At 44.8% G+C, this 21,550-nt stretch overlaps 1 protein-coding gene across 2 annotated transcripts in view; it reads left to right on the forward strand.

Moving 5' to 3' along the window:
* The window catches only part of MCC (MCC regulator of WNT signaling pathway), a 434,517-nt gene that overhangs the window by 145,517 nt on the left and 267,450 nt on the right, over positions 1 to 21,550 (forward strand). The window contains exon 1 of one of the 2 annotated variants that reach the window (XM_044264130.1): positions 19,737 to 20,314. The exons of the other annotated variant lie outside the window; for it this stretch is intronic. Coding sequence (XP_044120065.1) covers positions 20,258 to 20,314 — 57 coding nt within the window. The 5' untranslated portion in view covers positions 19,737 to 20,257. Of the gene's footprint in view, positions 1 to 19,736; positions 20,315 to 21,550 lie in introns of those variants that run through there. 2 annotated transcript variants of the gene reach the window in all.

A 21,550-nucleotide genomic window follows, 5' to 3' on the forward strand; every position in this document is an offset into this window, starting at 1 on the left:
TGCATTTTCTTAAATAGTCTTGTCTCCTGTAGAATTTTATCACCATTGGAAAATCTGTTTCCTGACATGACTCTGAATTTGCATTTCTTTCATTTTCAGTGTGTTTCTCACTTAGGATCCATTGCCATATTTGCTACTGAAATTCGTTTTTTAAGACAGCTTGTGTGTGTCTGTGTGTGTGTGTGTTATACTACATATTAAGTTTGGTACACACATGAATGTGGGTTTTTCTGGGGAGAGAGTACATGCATATAAAAGTACAGAAAGCTATTTTTTGTATTTCTGTAGAAATTTAGATACCTAGTTAAACATGCTACTAAGTCCAATTACAGAAGATGAGAAAACAAAATACTTTCCACACAGGGATGTAGAAATGTCTTTGGTTATTCTGTTTGACAAATGGAGGTGGTTTTTTAATAGTTTATGTTGATAATCTTGCTCCTCTAATGGCCATGCTACCATTCTGTACTTTTTTTAGAAAAGTAAATGAGGAGGCCAAGACAAAACCATGCTGAGAAATGACTTTCGGGCCCCACGTGGCCACTCTTTGAGTCAGGTTTGCCCAGCAGTAGACAAGGTACGAGGAACTTCTAGCCTGTCTTCTCTGAGTGTTTTTTTTTTTTTTTTAAGATTTTATTTATTTATTTGACAGAGAGAAATCACAAGTAGATGGAGAGGCGGGCAGAGAGAGAGAGAGGGAAGCAGGCTCCCTGCTGAGCAGAGAGCCCGATGTGGGGCTCGATCCCAGGACCCTGAGATCATGACCTGAGCCGAAGGCAGCGGCTTAACCCACTGAGCCACCCAGGCGCCCCTTCTCTGAGTTTTGTAAGAGAGAGGGACCTGGTGATGTCTGCATCGTGATGTCCGCAGTGGTTTAACCAGGAAATACAGCAAAGGATACTCAATAGTTCCTAGATCCAGCATGCTTGAAGCCTGTTGAATAGAGGTATTTTTTTTTAAAGATTTTATTTATTTATTTGAGAGATAGAGAGAGAGCATGAGTGAGTGGAGGAGCAGAGGCAGAGGGAGAAGCAGACTCCTCACTGAGCAGGGAACCCAACGTAGGGCTCGATCCCAGGACCTGAGCCCAAGGCAGATGCTTCACCGACTGAGCCACCCAGGCACCCCAAATATCAGTATTTTGAAAGAATTTAGCTCTATGTTTAACTTTGAGTTTGGTCTCAGATTTGTTACACATAAAATTTAATTGAATCATATGTGGAAGCAGAGGTCAGTTCCTTTCAAGTTGAATTTTGATTTGAAACACATCAGATCCAATCAATTCTCTTCTATTTTCTCTTGCTTCAGCTTAAAAATAGTAATTAATAATAATAATTATTATAATTATAATAATAAATGGTTGTCCAATGGCACATGGTTCTCCCAAATTGGGATGACCATGCCACCCCTGATAGGTAGGGTGATTCCAGGTGGTATATCTACATGTGGCCCATCCAGTCATCAAAGAAAACTGTATCACAGGAGACAAATGGGATTCTCATTTTAGTGCTCTTTCAGTCCTCCTGTTTACATCAGGAGAAAAGCTGGTGCTCGAAGGTCTTTAATACCTCCCTAACTCTGCAAGCCCTCCTTACCAGGAAGAGTCAGGTCCCAGGATCAGAGCTTTGATTGGGTCACACTCTTTATTTTTTATTCATTTTTAAAAGATTTTATTTATTTGTCAGAGAGAGTGAAAGGGAGGGAGAGCACAAGCCGGGGTAGTAGCAGGCAGAGAGAGAAGCGAGCTTCCCACTGAGCAGGAAACCTGACACGGGGCTCAATTCCAGGACCCCGGGATCATGACCTAAGCTGAAGGCAGAGACCCAACCAACTGAGCCACCCAGGCATCCCTGGGTCCCACTCTTTAGCTAGAAGTTGTTTTTGTAGTTGCCTTCTGCTTATGGCAAATGATGATTATTTTCTATTAATAAAAGTATTATACGATTTTTATTTTATTTTATTATTTTTTAGGTAAGCTCTATGGCCAACGTGCGGCTTCAGCTCAGAATCCTGAGATCAGGAGTTGCATGCTCTACTGTCTGAGCCAGCCGGGGACCCATAAATTATTTTATTTATTTATTTATTTATTATTATTTTTAAGTAGGCTCATTGTCCAGGGTAGTGTTTGAACTCACAGCCCTGAGATTAAGAGTTGCATCCTCTGCTGAGTGAGCCAACCAGAGGCCCCTACATTTTTTATTTTGAATAAATATTTTAAAATAAAAAATCTATGAATTAGGGATGAGTATTAAATAGAATATAGCACTGATGGCATGTGGTCTGGCAAAAGTTGAAGGTGATACATAAAAACAGCATTGTAAATCCTCATACTCCCCTATCTGTCTGGGTAATTAGTGACTTTGAGGAAATTATTTCATCTTTGAGTTTTTGTTGTCTTCATCTCAAAATGGCAGTAACAGCCCAAGTATGTAAACTATGTAGTACAGTGCTTTAAAAAACAAATATACCTAAACTGTAGCTCCTCTCCAGCTAACTAAACCTCTTCCAGATTTCATCATTCATACCTGATTTCCTCCACAGATTAATCTCGAACCATCTCCCCACACAGTGCGGTATCAATAATTGGAAATCGTCGGGCCTCTCTACCTCTTTATAATTGATTTGCTTCCCTTTTGTCCTTGTATGATTTATAAAACACTTAAGTCTCCTGATACCTCTTGTGCTATGTAAGCTGTCTGACATCTGAAATCTGTAAGACTACAAATTATCAAAGCTGAAATTATCTTCTGATCATATTTTTCCTCTCGATAGTCACGGACTGGCTCCGGAATTTCTGGGACATCTGGGTATTGCGAGGTAGCCGACCTAACGGCATACCTTTCCCCATTTGCATCTTCATGAGCCCAGCCACCCCCGTATTAGGGAAGACACGTGGACCGCATTTACAATTTACACGGCCATATGCTACGATTCCATTTTTTAGTTCTATTTGTGGAATGAAGTTTTTACGGGAAACATTTTGCTACAGAGTTGTGAATGTACTTAGGGAGATGCATGTGGTTGATCATGACAGCTCTCCCCCTACCATCCCCGCACACACTCGCCTCCTTGCTTGAAGTGCCTCCTTTAGCATCTGGCCACATACCTCCCTTTCTGGTACGATCACTCGTGAAACAACTGCTGGTCCACCTGTGTCTATTTGAATGATGGCACATCTGATTAAGTAGACATCCCTGTTAGAGTGTCATACGCTCCAATAAATCTCCCGGTGTCCATTTCAATATAATGCAATAAACTCACTTTCCTAGCAAACTCAGGAATCGCAAGCCAAGCCCCATGCGGACCCAAGAGTCTGTTAATTCCACATATGGCCAATTCCCTGAAGGAAGATGTTTAAATACAGTCTTTTTTTTTTTTTTAAGTGGGTTAGCTAACAGAAAATTTAATTCATATGCTAAAGTGTGTCAGGCAGCTGAGTTCCAGCGTTTAGTTCATCATTATCTTGAATTGTGGGTTTAATCAAGTTCCTTCACTTAATGTGAATGTTTGTGCTCAAAACCTAGCATCCTGCTTTAAGGAAAATGCTCACCTTTTATTTCTTTTGGAGAATCCCCCGCGTTGTGAAATCTGATGAAGACAGCCAATGAAGTGAAGCTAATTTGGGTGGCGGAACACGAGGAAGAGTCAGGCAGACGCACAGAGTGTTGCTTTCATTAAAATAGCTTTGTCCAGGAAGACATTTTCGCTGTGCTTCTGCATTCGTTCCAGGGCTGTTTCCATTTTGCTTTCTTAAAGGAAAAGGGAACATCATTAAAAGGAAAGCTCGGTTTTAGAAACAGAGATCTATAGAATCAAGTCAGTGGTTGGGCTGAGTGCTGTGTTAGTGGACTGAGTTGGTGTGTCCCCCCCCCATCCAGTTTGGTCTACCCTCCTGGATTCAAAGCCAGCGCAAGCAATGGAGTTTCTTTGTTCGGAGGTGGGCAGCGGGTGTAATAAAATGACGCACTGTGTTTGTGTGACCCTGCCTTTTATAGCCCTGTAGTTGCTCATTCATTCATTTTTCAGATGTAAATTGAAAGAGGAGGTTGCAGATTAGATGTGGCTGTGGCTCATGTGGGCTCTGTGAAACGTAGTTCCCTCACTCTCAGAACTTACCGATCATGACAGAAATATAAATGAGCTCTAGGAGAATATTTGACTCTTAAGAGAATTCATTTCCGTCGAGAATAGGTAGCTGGCTTTGCTAGCAGATGCGGCCTATAAATTCATTTCCCTCTTGTTCTTAGAATTTGTTATTGTTATTTTAATTCAGTTTGCCATACAAAGGATTTTTAGCGTTATCCTCAAGTTATCTCTATAGGTTTTCAACTGGGAATAGGATTAATGTGAAGTAGATTCTCCCACTTATTAGAAGAAACGTCTCTTGAGAGTCAGTATATACTGTGTCTAGCAGCATCTGGCTACTTTGCAAGGAGGAATAATCCATTCAGCCCAATCTTTGGCTGTTGTTTTTTTTTGTTTTGTCTTTAAAGGTCAAAGGAAGAGCATTTGACCTCTCTGGATGCTAGTAAGATTATTTACATAACAATTCAAACTTGACTTTCCGAACGGGCACTGTGCCACGGGACTTAGTATTAAGTTGAGCTGTTTAAAATTCATGCTGTTTACTGTTTATGTTCTATGAAAATGTTGATTCGGTGACGGGCAATACCTCTAAGTTGAGACGCTCCTGCTCGAGACGTGACCACTCAGCAACTGAAGACGATGCAAACTCGAACGAGAGAAGACACAGAACTTTGGCAACTGCTTTTGAAGAAACGCTCACTGACGTGGCTGTCGGTAGGAATCTGGGGATTTCCTCGCAGCGATGAGGCTCTGTGGGTGATGAGAGCCCCGCCCTGAATGTGGGATTCACAATTTAACATCTTCCAATCCTCACCTTAAAAGAGCCTCATGCAGCAGTAAAAATCGCCACCTCTATTTGCTGAGAACATGAACACTGACTGTATCTTATAACATTATTTCATTAAGAGATCATTTCTCGCTGCTTGTTGGAGAACAAGCCTCCCCTGGCAGATTAAATCGGGCAAATAGAATATGCAAATCAGAGGGCACTGTCAAAGGCCGGAAGGAGCCAGACCCTTGGAAGAGAACTAAGAAGGTCCTCCTGGACCTTCAGACTGACTTGCCAAAATGAACATTACGACCCCGTGGAGTCAAATGTGGCCCCCAGAAAAATCTCTAAAACAGAGGGTCACAGATATCCAGCCTGGACTCCCAAGTCTAACCATACTGTAATTAGGAAAATGGGCTTTCGTTTGCCTATTATATCATTTTTAAAGGCCAACTAAAAGCACAATGAAGCCCCATGATCTTTTGATTTTATTCTACCGTCTTGCCTAGAAAACGACAGATCCTTCTATGGACTTCTCCGAGAGCTTTGAGAAAATCTGCAGTATCTATTTTGAATTAAGGTATCTTTTCAGACACTGTGGTTTCCACAAAAGGATGCACAAAGAACATCCCCAAACAATAGGAATCTAAGAAAATAACCGAGTGCTGACACCGACTTGTAATGTCTGGATTAGGAGACACAATTCCAAGGAGGAAGGTGTCCTGGGTCTCTCACTGTTATTTGCCCCCTATTTCTCCTGTGTCTCCAGCCCAGCTGCCCACTCATGCGTCAGCGTCAGATAGGACAGAAACTCTTAGGCCAGAATAGGAACTGTGGTTTCCTCAAGCCCATTTTTTTCCAGTGTGTGGAACTTGACCCTCACAGATTTTGATTCCTTCTCTGTGCTTTTAAAGCACATGGTTCATATACCTCTGGGTTAGCAAGGACGTCTCATTTTTGTGTTCATCTCCCTCCTAGACTGTGGGCATGTCAAGGGCAGGAGTTCTGTCTTTGGGTCTCTCCAGTACACACCAGATTGCTTGGCCCTGGCTCATTCCTTCACTTAATCTCTGAATCATATATTCATTCCCCATTGGACCCTCTTAATAAATGTTCATTAAATAAAGGGGTGGGTGAATGATACCTTTGTTTTGGAGCTAACTTGTAAAATTTGGGGGCAAATTTCAAGGTGGATGGTTGAGAAACTCCCTATCTACTGCCCAGCCAGCTAAGCATGTGAGAAGAACATTATTACATCATCTTGAAACTATTCGGTAGTTCTCCCTGTTCTTTGAGTTGAGTCTGAAACCCTTCATGTATTCCATAAGGTTTATAAGTCACTGTCTATGCGTCCAGCTCATTTCTTTGCCTTGTCCCCTTATCTCCATGTTCCAACCACACCAGCCTTCTCATACCATCTCACTGCCTCTATTCCTTCCCTACAAGGCCTTTGCACATGCTATTTCAGGGACCTAAACAACATTTCTCCCATTCTTCACCTGGTCCACTTCTTACATCCTCTAGATCTTAGCCCACACATTCCTTCCTTGAAGAAGGGTTCTTTGACCTCTACTCTCCACCTGCCTAGGCAGGATCTAGCTCTCCCATATTCTCACGTCTCTACACTCCAGGCCTTCAGAACACACGTTGCAACTTCTCATTTTAGGTTTATTTTTTATGATCAAGTGATGTATCAGTACTCTGTTGCCACCTAACACTGTGGAATAAAACACCACAAAACCTCAGTGGCACTTAGCAGTGAGGGTTTATGGCTCATATTTGGAGTCAGCTGCAGGTTGGCGAGACAACTGCTGTTCTTGGGTGTAGAGGGTGGGGTTCCCCATATATCTGGGGATAAGCTGGCTGACTGCTGACTGCTGACCTTAGACTGGGGAAACTGCTCCACCTGTCTCTCATCCTCCGGAAAGCTGGCTCAGGTGCACTCTCATGGTAGTGGCAGATGTGCACAAGGACAAGTGAAAGGCTCTGGAGGGGGCGCAGGAACGCCATTACTTCTGGCTTATTCTGGTGGCCAAAGTAAGTCACACGGACAAGTCCAGAATCGGAGTGGGAGGGCACGGCAAAGTTACAAACGAGGACATGTGGACAAGGAGCTGTAAAGATTGGGGCCTTCTTTGCATGCCACCACAACATGCCTCAGGGACCGATGGAAGGCAATGCTGTTATCTCTTTTTAGTTACCGCTATCTCCCTAGTACTTAGCAAGATGCTTGACATATGGTAGTTGATAAATATTTCTTGAATGAAAGCAAGACTGAATATGAAAAGACGTCGTTCTGTCGCTGTTGTCTCAAAGAGCTAGAGAGATGTTCACTTTGGGAGGAGGGGCCTGCCTTATGGAAAGTAAAAGAAAATCAGAGTTGTCATCTATTTCTCATTCTTCAAATTTCTAAATCCCCCCCCAAATAACAGCTGTTTGCATCTTAGGGTTAGCTTTTGTTTCTCATGAGATACATTTCTCTCTCTGTCCTTGTTGCCAGTAAGGGTGTTTGAAAATAATAAATAAAGAGAGTTAAACATGAGTTGTATGGAGAAAGGGGGCAAAAACTTACTATTTTGCATATGAGGGAAAAATAGAGTAGCTTTCGTGAGTTTGGATAGTGGCATGTGAACACTTTCTCATGTGCCATAGACTCTTACAAAACAGGCTCTGAAGGGCCAAAAGGGGGCAAAAACTTACTATTTTGCATATGAGGGAAAAATAGAGTAGCTTTTGTGAGTTTGGATAGTGGCGGGTGAACACTTTCTCATGTGCCATAGACTCTTACAAAACAGGCTCTGAAGGGCCAAAAGGAGGTTGATGGTGCATTCAAATAGCTGGGTTCCTAATAACTGGGAAAATAAGTCAAATATTTTCATTAATTCTGTAGCATGAAATCCGAGAAAGGTCCTAAGTGTATGAGACACAAACAGAAAGGAACAGAAAAGGACACCTAGGTGGCTTAGTCAGTAGAGGTTCTACCTTTGGCTCAGGTTATGATCTTGGGGCGCTGGGGTCAAGGCTCACATCAGGCTCCCTGCTCAGCAGGGACTCTGCTTCTCCTTCTGCCCCTCCATGAACCTCGCCCCAACCCCACCAAATAAATAAAATTTAAAAAAAAAAAAAAAAAAAAAGGAACTTGACCTGGAAAGGCAAGATAGATTAGCATTGTCAAGTATGTGGAACATTAAATGGGTTTCATATTTGGAGAGTGGTAAAGGTGTTGGGGGATACAGATTCAAATGCTGCTAGGAAATTCTGTAAGAGTATGACAATCATTTAACTGAACCATGTAATTGGGTATCTTTAATAAAGAAATGTATTCTTTGATTCTCTCTTCATTTAAAAAATAATGCATCTTTTCTCTAAGGGTGATATTTAAAATGCTTGACAACAGGGAATAGCCACAGTAATGGAGGAAATTTCTAGAGTGCTTGATTGTGCCAGCTATTGGTCCTCTGGCAGCTAAACTGTGGACAGTTCTGGGAAATTTCCGAAGCTAGGAATGGGGTAACCTGGGCAGCAACTAGTCAGGGAGTGGGCACTCTCTGATTCAGGGCAGTGGTCATTTACCAACTGAACCAGAATTTTTTCTACTTTCTAATATTTATCCAGCCAATAGTTGGTAATGGTTGTGCATCTCTGTGAATATACTGAAAACCATTGAATTCTACATGTTTAAAAGTGCATTTGGGGGCCCCTGGGTGGCTCAGTTAGTTAAGCATCTCACTCTTGGTTTCAGCTCAGATCATGATCTCAGGGTCCTCGGATCGAGTTCCATGTTGGGCTCTGTGTTCAGCAGGGAGTCTGCTTGAAGATTCTCTCCCTCTCCTCTTCCCCCCCAACTCATGTGCATGCTCTCTCTCTCAAATAAATAAGTCAATATTTTTTTAAAGGTGCATTTTAGGTTGTGTGAGTTATATCTCCATAAAGCTTATAAAAATCTCTAAATACAGACTTACTTGCGCAATGACATGATTGAAAGCCGTAGTTTGGAGAAAAATAGCTGAGCTAGAGCATGCAGACTGATTTGGAGTTGAGTCATATTGCTAAGTTATAGTTACCAAAATATAAAGAGAAAGGCCTGGAAGATGCCGCTTGCAGTCAAAGTGGAGAGAAAGGCCTAAATGACTAGAAGAGGAGCTGAGGGAGGAGGGCGCTGAAAATGACCCCAACGTCTCTAGACTGGAAACTCTGATTTCATTGGCAGAAATTTGCATGCTGCAATGAAAGCTGGTCGTTGGTGGAATGTGACAAGCTCAGTTTTAGACATGCTTTATGGTGATGGCAAGACTGATGAGAGGGCCCGGTAGCTACATGAGAAACCATTAACTGGAGCACCAGTGAGGGGCATGGCTAGAGATGCCGATCACCCCACATCTGCTTGGAGGGGAGAGTCTGAGCTCATGAGGCAATCATGCAGGACAACCAAGGAAAATTGGGAGAGATAGGCGGGAGCTTGCTCCTCCTGCCGTGGCTTGTCCCCAGGGGAAATCTCTACCACGGTAGCCTATCCCTTGACACCTTGTGGACTCAGAATCAAGGATGACTTGCCCCAGCCTGTGCCTGAGAACTTCCTTCTTCACCCATCAGCTTGGGACGACGCCAAACGAACTGCCTTCTTTGTCATTAGGTCTCTGAGGCATATTAGATTAACTATTTCTCTACTCCTTATGGGCAGCCCCTGTAACATATTCTAGCTAACAGAGAGTAATGGAATGATGCTATTTTAGCCTCTCAAAGAGCCTCACATATAACAGTGGCAGGCATTTGGAATTCATTTAACTTAAGCATGTTCTCTAAATTTTACTGCATCTATTTTCATGCATCTATTTAATATATATATATTTTTCCTCTCCAGGAGATTGACCATAGGCAAGCACTCCTGAGAGGATTTAAAACCTTCTTCTTCTTCTTCTTCTTCTTCTTTTTTAAACTCCCTTGGATTGCCAAATCCCTAATCTCCACTGATTATTTTTCCTTTCTATAGAGAATTTAATATAGTTTTAAGACATTTGGAGAACAAATGAGTAAATGTTTGGAAAGACACTTTGAATATTTAAGACAGGATGACACAGAAATTTATTGGGCTCCAAAATATCTTATCAGACAGCGAAGAGGTTTTTGAAGCATCCACATGAATGATGCGATGTGAATCTCAGCTAGGAATTCCCCACTAATAATGTCAGGGATGTTGATGCCAAATGATTTAGGTTGTTAGAATACCTAGGCTGGGAAGGAGGCAGCCCATGAATGCAATTAAAGAGACAGACAGACACCCCAGGGGGGCTTTCCTTGCCGGAGTTATATTTGCCATTGGAGAAGGCTGGATTTTTTGCTTGTTCTATGTGTGAGATTTAATCCGGAAATAGTTTTCAAGTATTTCTTTTCTCAGCAAATTTTAAACGCAGATGACCAAAGTATCTACTGCCTTCCATCTATTTCTCAACAGTAAGTTATTGGGTCTAAAAGCAATGCGGCTGATCTCATAAACAATAAGGTGAAGACCCAGTGTAATGGAACAGACTTCGGTTACCCGCATAGGGAGGGTCCACCGCGGTAACGGCTCAGAGTTTCGAATCCCAGCCAAGAAGGGACTCCAGGATAACTTGAATGAAGGGGTGTAGTGCAGGGAGAAAGGCTCAAAGGATTTTGGTTCAAGATCTCATCTGATAGTTCAGTAGAAGTGAGGCTCTGGGGCAACATGTTTCTGGAAATCTATCTCCCTGTGCTCTCTCAGCAGTTTCCTTCCTAGTCAGTATTCAATCCAGACAAATCTAGCTTCTCTTCCTCTCCACCATTTAGTGAAGTTGCTTCTCTCATGGTCACCAGTAATCTCCAGAGCCAAAAGACATGCCCGTCTCTTTCACTGAAAACCCCATCTATTTCCTTGTCTCCTTTTTAGAAAAGATTTATTTGTTTGAAAGGGAGAGAGAGAGCAAGAGAGAGTGGGTGCAGGGAGAGGGGCAGAGGGGAAGGAGAGAGAGAGAATCCCAGGCAGACTCCCCCTGAGCGTGGAGCACAAAGCGGGACTCTGTCTCATGACCCATGAGATCGCGAGCTGATCATGGCCGAAGCCAAGAGTCGGATGCTCAACTGACACAAATCCCAGACATGGTATCATTTTGCCCCTAAATGTTTCAATCTACATCTAAAGACAAAGACTCTTTTAAAGTTTAACCCTAAGACCATGAACACATCTAAAAACTAGTAATTTTTAATATCACCAAATATCTGAAAAGTGTATTTCTGAATGTCTCATAAGTATCATGATTTTTTGTAGTCAGGTTAACTCAGTGAGGCCCACACATTACAATTGATTGATTTGTCTATAGGATTCTCCTTCTCTTGATATCTCACCCACTCACTTGCTTTTCTCTCTCCTTGCAATTTATCTGAAGAACGCACATTGTTTGCTCTGTAGAGTTATAGTCTGGATTTTGCTGATTGTACCCCTGTGGTTAATTTAACATATTCCTAAGCTAAGATGGCCTCAGAGGTGGTATTCTACTCTTCCATCAGTAGTCATGTATTTGGTGGGGTGTCTTTTTGGGATGTCAGTAGACGTTGTGTTTTATATCTAAATGTATTAATTATTAGAGGTTGTAAAATAGGAATATTCCACTTCTATCAGTTCTTCATTTATTTACAGGAATACTTCCACAAAGGAGAAACTATTTTTTGTCTATTTTTTAGGTTACCTAGTGGTAAAGTTTGGACAGACATAGATCATGTCTCAGTCCTGTTTGCAGTGTTGCTGTGGCCTCTCTCTGCACAGAATGAAATCTGTGAACGAAACATACCTGTTGTCTGGCCCCCCCATCACTCTTTTAATTAGGTTCCATCATATAGTCTACCTTTATATTGAAATTTAAAATTAAATTAAATAAAATCCTTGAAGTGTATTGAAATTTATTGGAAAAGTGAAGTTCTTTCTTTCTTTTTTTTAAAGATTTTATTTATTTATTTGATAGACAGAAATCACAAGTAGGCAGAGAGGCAGGCAGAGAGAGAGGAGGAAGCAGGCTCCCTGCTGAGCAGAGAGCCCGATGGGAGGCTCGATCCCAGGACCCTGAGATCATGACCAGAGTCGAAGGCAGAGGCTTTAACCCACTCAGCCATCCAGGCGCCCCTCTTTCTTTTTAAAAAAAATTATTTTTATTAACATCTAATGTGTTATTTGCCCCAGGGGTACAGGTCAATGTGAATCATCAGGCTTACCCATTTCCCAGCACTCACCATAGCACATACCCTCCCCAATGTCCATAACCCAGCCATTCTATCCCTCCCCCTACCCCCCAGCAACCCTCAGTTTGTTTCCTGAGATTAAGAGTCTCTTATGCTTTGTTTCCCTCCCAATCAAAATGTTTCATTTTTCCCCTCCCCACCCCGCACAACTCCCCACCCTGCCTCTCAAATTCCTCGTATCAGAGAGATCATATAATTGTCTTTCTCTGATTGACTTATTTCACTCAGCATAATATCCTCTAGTTCCATCCATGTTGTTGCAAACGGCAAGATTTCATTTCTTTTGATGGCTGCGTAGTAGTCCAGTGTGTGTGTGTGTGTGTGTGTGTGTGTGTGTGTGTACCACCTCTTCTTTATCCATTCATCTACTGATGGACATCTAGGTTCTTTCCATAGTTTGGCTATTATGGACATCGCTGCTATAAACATTCGGGTGCACGTGCCCCTTTGGATCACTACGTTTGTATCTTTAGGGTAAATACCCAGTAGTGCAATTGCTGGGTCATAGGGTAGCTCAATTTTCAACTTTTTGAGGAACCTCCATACTGCTTTCCAGAGTGGTTGCACCAGCTTGCATTCCCACCAACAGTGTAGGAGGGCTCCCCAGAAAGGTGAAGTCCTTTCTTGACCCTGAATTTTTGCACTTGCTGCTCTAGCTGCCTGGTCATCTTCCTCCACTTTCTACCTAATTGGCTCCTTTTTGACCTTCCTGCAGAAATGTCCTCACCTCGTCAAGGCTGTCTCTGACTACTTCACTTCCTGGGCCTCCTCTCCCTCATCACGGCTCCTGTTTAATTCCTTGGTAACACCCACCATAAGCTGTAACTATCTTCTTTATTTATTAACCATTTTCCACCCAGCACGCTAACTCTGAAAGGAAGGATTTTTTACGCTACTGAATCCCAAGGCACAGCACCATTTCTGGTACAAGTGGATGCTTTTCTTTTTTGGAACAAACACCACAAACTTGCTGACCCTGCATATCCTCATCTCTGTAAGTGGGATGCTGGGGTGAATGAGGTGATTACAGGATTTCTTCCAGTTTTTTAATGTTCTCTGAGGACACAGAGACCAAAACAAAGATCATCCAGTGCGATGCTTTCTGGATCCTTTCTGTTGTGGCGCCTTGTGCAAGTGATGTCTGTGAGGGGGCAGGCCGGCAAGGCTGTTGGGAGGCTCCCAACCTGGGACTCCGGCCTGGCCCATCTCCTGAAAGAAGAGCTGTGTTGGTGACTGAGCAGAGGGCCCCAGGAGTTGAGTGAGTGAGAGCATTTTTGGACTCCTGGGGGTGGGACCATGGGGTAGGCTTACAGAGTTAGGGCAGGAAATTCTTTTGAGTGTACACTTTGAGGGCTCTCTGACTTTTAGGACCCTTAAGGAATTAGGGGTTTGGGACTTCCTGCATCCCCACAGGTTTGAAATCTCCTTTTCCTCTGAAAAGTCACTTTCTTCTTCAGGAAATCCCACCAACTGAACATTATTTAAAAGCATTCTTTTTCTACAACGCAAATGCTTTACGCTTGGTTGGAAGGTTATGAGTGTTTTTCACCTTCATGCGAATGAGCTTAAGTAGACGGCTTTCTTCCTAAAATCTGAGGTATCAACATTGTGTTTAGGTTAAGAGACTTAAGAGAGAAGGAGACAGTTTGGGGGTTAAGACCCGTGTTGGGGCTGGAGGAGGATAAGTCTGACTTAGCACAGAGCAGGGGGAGCTTGGACACCCAAAGGGGAGAGACAGAGGTCGTAGGTCAGCCAGTCCCAAAGTTTCAGTCCGTTTCCTGAATGCTGAGGTCCTAGAATTTTACCCAAGATTGCTTTGATTCATCTGATGTTCATTACCAAAAGAGGATACAGACAAGACCCAGAATATTATCCTGACTGTGTAGAAATTCACTGAGATCAGCAGCTGTACACAGAGGGACCGAACTGCCCCTGCCAACAGAAGGCAGTGCTGGGGAGGCTGGAACGTGTAACCCACACACAGATGCATCTGCTCAGGCAAACGGCCACCTCTGCCTTCCCGAAAACTGTCCCAGGCCTGCTGCTGCCTCGTGGCCCAGAGATCAGATGGGAAGAGATTAGCCTCTAGGGCAGACAAAGCCCAGGAAGGAAGGGAATCCAAGGTCTTGCCCAATTGGAAAGCAGGTTTTCCTCCTCCTCCCAGACCTGCTCTCTGATCCTGATAAACCCGGCTGCCACCTTCTGCTCCCACCTCTTGAGAGGGACTTACTCTGTGTTGAAGCGGAGTTTGGAGAAGCCCTTCAAGAGGGATCACATTGGGGCAGCCACAGTACAGGAGGATTTGCAGGCATTCCAAGCTGTACACTTGGTCAACGACGGTGCATGCTAATCTTGAGGCCATTTTCTAATGACACTGGAAATGCACGTGGGGCTCTATTTCCCTCTGGTGTATTGAGATGACATGACGACACGCTGAGGTGTTCTTTGCATTTCTCAGGTATTTGAGATGTTGACCCAGTTTGGTCTTGGGTACAGCGCTATCTTAGCTTTCTCGATAGTACAGATTCCCAGTCTGATGTCTGACTAGACTAAGAGGTCAAGAAAAATCACAAAATATTTAAATTCTAGACTCTCATGGAGTCTTAGATTGGAAGAAAACGAACTGGACTTCCCTTCACGGCATGAAACTGTTCTCTACACACTATTGGCTTTTGGTGTGTCCCACCAGCCTTTCACCCGTGCTGGAACAATTTCAGATGTTGGGATCACAGCTGCTGTATTCTTGCATTGACAGACAACTCTATAGTCTTCCTTTCATTAAGGTAAAATTTATTTTTATTTTTATTTTATTATTATTTTTTTAAAGATTTTATTTGTTTATTTAACAGACAGAGATTACAAGTAGACAGAGAGGCAGGCAGAGAGAGAGAGAGGGAAGCAGGCTCCCTGCTGAGCAGAGAGCCCGATGCAGGACTCGATCCCAGGACCCTGGGATCATGACCTGAGTCGAAGGCAGTGGCTTAACTCACTGAGCCACCCAGGTGCCCCAAGGTAAAATTTAATTATGAGTTATTATTAGTCTTCATCTCCCCTCCACAATCACACAGAGAAACTTGGATGACTCTTGAAATAAGTGCCGTTAGTTGGTATGCATGCCCGAAGGCTTCTCCCTACTAGTCTGTTAATTCTCCAGCTCTTGCAACTTTTAACTGCTGAAGAAGAAAAGACAAAGAAACATCAGAATCCTCTGCCTCTCCAAGACTATCCAAAGCTAATCTCATGGTTTGGGTCCTTGGCCTTTTTCCTTCCTCCCTTTTCCGGAACTTTACTCCATCCCCTTTCTCTCTCTATCTCCAGGGTTTCTCTTAGCCGCAGACTACTAACCTCCCCTCCTACCCTCTAGTCAATGTTGCTTCCCTGCTCTGAGAAACTCTCCCATCTCCTGATTTCCTGTAATCGTCAAATTTATGGCAAGAGTCGTGTATGGTTACTGCCCTCCACCCCCCACCCCACCCCCTGTTCTTCCTCATTCCCTGTGGTAATCTACATTCTGTCTCCTTAGCTTTGTAGACATTTCTCTTTGAAGGACATTCATGTCTTTGAAATGCTCTTTTATCAGTTTTCAGGCTTCTGCCCCCTCTCTCGCTTATAATACAGATGCTGCCTCTTCTGTCTCGACAACATCTCCCTTCGACTCCTAGACTCAGAGTTACTCTGGTTATCTTCCTATTTCTCTAACTGGCCTTCCCCATCATTTCCTCTTTGATTCTTTCCCCTGGATGAAAAGACCTTCTTATTTAACATAATATACTTAGATCTTTTTTCTCTGTTCTCTCTTTCCTGGCAACCTTACCCGATTTCATGGTTTTATTAATTGTTCTAATAGGGATCATCCCAAGCATTCATTTCCATCTCAACCCTGATGTATCTCTGTAGCTCCATGTCAAGCTTCTTGCTGAATGCCTCCCCTTGAATACCCAGTTGCCACCTCAGACTTATGGTATGTCACACATAGTTTCCTCTGTAACCTATTCATTTTTTGGAATCCCTATTTTTGTTGAGGACATTGCCTGAAACCCCATTCAGCCACATTCTAGATCTACAAGTCATATTTAAGTTCTCTCTTCCACCACAGTTTCTGTCTACTCTCTTCCACAGAATCTCTTCCATCTGACCCCACCCCTCCATTTGCACTGCCCAACTTAGTTCAGATCTTTGTAGACTTTTGCTGGGCTACTGGGATAGTCCAATAGGCATGCTCTGTTTCCACTTTCAACCTTCTACTTTCACTATTGCCTGACTATCATGGAGTGTACCTTCTGTGGTGGTTAAGTATTAAAGTCACTGTTTGGGATGCCTGGGTGGCTCATTTGGCCAAGTCTTTGGCTCAGACCATGATGTTAGTGTCCTGGGTGGTACTCCCTGCTGACCTTCCTTCCCACTTGTGCTCTCTCTCCCTCTCTCTCTCAAATAAGTAAGTAAAAAAATCTTAAGGGCTCCTGGGTGGCTCAGTGGTTAAGCGCCTGCCTTCAGCTCAGGTCATGATCCCGGGTTTCTGGGATCGTGCCCTGAATCAGGCTCCCTGTGGTGGGAAGCCTGCTTCTCCTTCTCCCGCTCCCTCTACTTATGTTCCCTCTCTTTTTGTGTCTGTCTCTGTCAAATAAAGAAATAAAATCTTAAAAAAAAAACAAACTTACAAAAAAAGTCACTGTTTAAGAAAAAATTCCATAGAGTCACCATTAGTTTTGAAAATGCCTCATATTGTCCATAAAGCAGAATCTCAGCCATAAGGCTTCTTAATAAGTTCAACACTGCCACTTTTTCCTCCAGTCTTGGAACAGATCACTTTCTTTTGGTTGAACACCAGATGAAGTCATCTGCTTGCTTTTAGGGGCCATCTAGTATGAAAAATATGTTTCTTTAAACACCAACATCACGCTCTCCGTTTGTCTATTTGAACTCATGTGAGTTACTCACAAGTGTGGTACAGATCCACTGGAATGTCTCAAAGCACAGCTCTGATCTTCTTATTTCTGTGCTGAGAAGACTGTAGTGGCTCTCCATCGCCTATCCGAGGTTTCATTTCTTTAGCTTGTCACTCAGAACTGTCCATGATCTGGCTTTAACTCACTTACCTAATCCAAGTTCCACTCTAAAATGGAACACCCACCATTCCCAACACACACCTGGCACATTCCAGCCTCCATCCATACTTTCTTTCACAGTGGTCCCCCTCTCTGGAGTGCCTTGCTCTTACTCCCCATCTTTGCTGGACTCAGCCATTCTTCAGAGATCAACTCACATGCTGCCTGTCCCAAGATTCCTTCACTGTCCCCCTCCAATTCAGTCCCACCAAAATCCTATTTCCTTCTCTGAACTGCAGTAGATCTTTATTTCTGTTGCTCTCATGGAAAGTTTTATTTTCTATCTAGAACTGATATTTTCTTTGTGTTTTATGAGATGATACACACCTTATGGACGGGTTAGTGCTTGGGTTTCCTTTATATTTTTATATTCACCACCATCGGCATCTTAAAGTACACACGCTCATTTCTCAGATGGTTTTTTGAATGATTTTTAAAGATTTAATTTTTTAATTTTAATTTTTTGGGGGAAGAGATTGATTGATTTGAGAGAGAGAGTGCACCACATAGGGGCTAGACTGGGGTCGGTGGGGAGGGGCGGGGGGAAGGCAGCAGAGGGAGAGAGAGAATCTTCAGCAGATTCCCTGTTGAGTGTGGAGCCTGACTTGGGGCTCCACCACCCCAAGATCACAATCTGAGCCGAAATCAAGAGTCAGACCCTCAGCTAACTGAACCACCCAGGCTCCCCTAAAGATTTTATCTTTAAGTAATCTCTACACCCAGCGTGGGGCGGAGCTTCACCAACTGAGTCACCCACTGGTGCCCCAGTTCTTGGTAGGTTTTAATGAGTAAATAAGAAAAATAAATGGGGGCGCCTGGGTGGCTCAGTGGGTTAAAGCCTCTGCCTTCGGCTCGAGTCATGATCCCAGGGTCCTGGGATTGAGCCCCGCATCAGGTTCTCTGCTCAGCAGGGAACCTGTTTCCTCCTCTCTCTCTGCTTGCTTCTCTGCCTACTTGTGATCTCTGTCTGTCAAATAAATAAATAAAATCTTGGGACGCCTGGGTGGCTCAGTTGGTTAAGCGGCTGCCTTCGGCTCAGGTCATGATCCCAGCGTCCTGGGATCGAGTCCCACATCGGGCTCCTTGCTCGGCAGGGAGCCTGCTTCTCCCTCTGTCTCTGCCTGCCATTCTGTCTGCCTGTGCTCGCTCTCTCTCTCTCTGACAAATAAATAAAATCTTTAATAAATAAATAAATAAATAAATAAAATCTTAAAAAAAAAAAAACAGAAAAAAAAAAAACCCCACAAACGTGGCTTCTTAACCTCTCCCCACGCAGCAGAGTTCTCCCAACATGCTCTAGTCTGGCAGTGACCCAGAACTTTGGACCCAGGGCTCCCCCAAAGCAGCAAACTCTTCTTTATCCCAGTAGTGCCTCCATCAGGCAATGAATGAACTCACTAGGAAGACAGCTGGGCAAGAAGATAAATGCAAATGGTCAAGCTCTTTGCTCCTTCTTAAAGAGCAAAACAAACATCCTATTTGATTTAAAAAAAAAAAAAAAAAGACCTTGAAAATTAACAATACAATGGCTTTTTCATAGAAGGCTCTAGGAAATGCCTAGTCTGTCACTGGGGATGGAGGCATTTTGTTCCCAACGTGTAGAAAGAGACTGATGAGGCCTCCTAAGCAATGCAGCAGACCCGTTTTAAGGATCAGAACCTTTTTCAGTGTATTTCAAGTACAGTGGGACTTTAAGCTTTATGGAGAGAAAATCCCTCCCCTCCCACTTCCCTAGACAGGGATGCTTTTACCGCTAGGAAACTCGAAGCTGACAGGAGCTCTGATTCCAGGAGTCCACTGGATATAACAGTCGGTTAAATCTTTTCTGATTCATATTCCAAACCCCAGAAACACGAACCCAGCTCTGCTCGGATGAGCAGTGTGATTTTTAAGGAACGTATGGGAGTTGAGGAGGTTGGGAAATGTAATACTTAAAAGAATGGTCTGGGGTTGGGGAGGATGGGAAATTGAAGCCTATTTTATATATCTTTCAAGGGATGGGGCATCTTCGTCTTTCTTACCGACGTGCAGAAAATGTAATCTGCCCCAGCGACAGAGAGGGAGTTTGACCGTGAATTTACACCCTCGGTATTGACTTTAGACCGTTCAGGGAAAATGACCGCTCCACACTCTTGTAAAATCTTAATGTAGCATGGGAAGTGCACAGCGCTGCCTGATGTACAGTGTTTAGATGGGTCTTGACCTTATTAAATCATGGAAAGTGGCTTCTAGGAGGAATTAAAAAAAAATTTTTTTTTCCTGCACAATTACTCAGGTGGCTTTTCCTGTTTCTTCTCTTCCTCCTGGACTTGGGTCCTGTGATTACTATCGCAGAGAGCTGGAAGGATGCCTGCTCTCCCCCGCACCGTCCCCTCCGCTCGGCCTCCTACCTCCCTCTCTCCCTCCCACCCCGCCCCCCGCCCTTTCTCTTCCTGGCCCCGCCTCCTCGGCGCACAGCGCAGCTAGACAGCTGTGTTCAATCAGAAACCACTTACAACTCCAGACGATTCAAAAGGGAAACTTCGGCGTGAAGTGCAGCCCCGCGCCGGCTCTCTCCAGCTCTCTCCCTCCCCGGAGCCCGAGGCGCGGACGCCCCTCGCTCCGCCGCCCTGGTTTCTTCGGGAGCTCGCCGAAGCCTTCTGGGGGGTGCCGGTTCCTGCTGGGAGGTGCCCCGCAGCCGGGTAATGGGGGTCGGCGAGGCCCCGTAGGAGCGGCGAGGCGGCGCCGAGGGTGGCAGTGCCCCGGGACCGGGCGGTGGGCGCGCGCGGGCGGGTCCCCGCGCCGGCTCGGCCGCTGCAGCAGCTGCGAGCGCGCCACGCCACCGAGCCTCCTGCGGCGATGGCTCGTCGGTGAAACGCGAGCCGGCTCCGCGCCTTCCAGGAGAGCGCGCATCCTTCCTTGGGGGTTTCCCCCACTGTCTTGGGTGAAAATGGCTGTCTAGACTAAAATGTGCCAGAAGGGACCAAGCGGCGGATCTCGAGCCCGGTAAGCCCAAGTCAGAAGCTCCGAGACCCGGAGGAGGAGGAGCTCGGCTCTGAAAAGTGCAGTCATGAATTCTGGAGTTGCCATGAAATATGGAAACGACTCCTCGGCCGAGCTAAGTGAGGTAAGGAACAGCTGAGGTCGGGAGCTCCGGCTTCTTAGGCATTTGCCTTTCGACAACCGCCCCCTCCCCGCGGCCCGTGCCTCCCAGTCTCCCTCAGCCCTCCACCCCCCTCGTGCTCCCAGGCTGGAGGCAGCGCAATTAAAGATTAATAGATTTTTTTTTTTTTTTCGGAATCTTGTTTTAACTTGTAGTGCTACTCAGGAAATGACCTGAACTGGTTTGATAATTCAGTCTGAGACGAGAGGTTTCAGAAAGAAACGAGCTCTCACCGCGGCGCCAAGGCGTTCCGCTCTCCGAGCATCTGGGTCCCCTGTCCCTTCCCGCCCCGGTACCCCCCCCCCCCAGTTTATGTTCGACATTCCTTTTGGTTGCAGTCGGGGATCCGAAGGCGAGCTGCCGCCGGGGCGAACTAATTTGGTGGGGCTGGGGGAGCGCAGCGGATTTTGAAGTCTGCCACTTGGCTCCCACGTGCGATGCGTTTGGTTCAGTTCGGGCACGGTGGTCTCGCGTCGGCGGAGAGGAACGATCCGCGCTGGGGAGGGAGGTGGGGAGGAAGAAGCACATCAAAGCCGCTTAGAACTTTATTTCCTGCCCGGGACTGGACTCCTGAGTCTTTGAGGCGAGCGCTTTTGCAATTCCTGGCTCTCACTGTAACCTACCCACTTGAATGTTGGGAGACTTGCTTTGAAATTGCAGCTACATCAAACGGTATGCAAATATGTGAGCGGTTAGATGCTCAAAGCCACCTTTTTTGATGACTTTAGGGATGCCTCGGGCACATCCCCCCCCCCACTACTGCCACCCGCGGCTTTGAATACCTGAGAAGTGCGTTGGAAAACCTACAAAACTGGGTGCTGGAAGGAGAGGAGGGAGTCCGTGTGACTCGTGTCTACAGCAGGAGGTTTAGTGGCTGTGGGTTTTCCTCCTGGCACCATCCCCGAGCTATTTATGGGGCAAAAGTAGAATAAATAGTCTGTGCTTCTTGAGTATGGCTGAAGACAGGAAAGGGGAAGAAAAGGAGCAGAGCATAAAAACAGCCGGAAGGCAGATAGAGGTGATGTCAGATTACTGACTGTGAAGGGAAAATGAAAGGCTGGTTGGTGCCCTGGCTGAGGGGAGAGGGCTGGGGATGGGGAAGAGGGGGTCGTAGACGGGGAAACCTGAGTAGGTCTGTGGCCCGATATCCAGCAGGGAATGCTGTGCACCCTGCTTGGTGCCCTGTGTCTTGCTGCTGCA

Source organism: Neovison vison, chromosome 1 (assembly GCF_020171115.1).
Source record: "Neovison vison isolate M4711 chromosome 1, ASM_NN_V1, whole genome shotgun sequence".
Taxonomy (NCBI): domain Eukaryota; kingdom Metazoa; phylum Chordata; class Mammalia; order Carnivora; family Mustelidae; genus Neogale; species Neogale vison.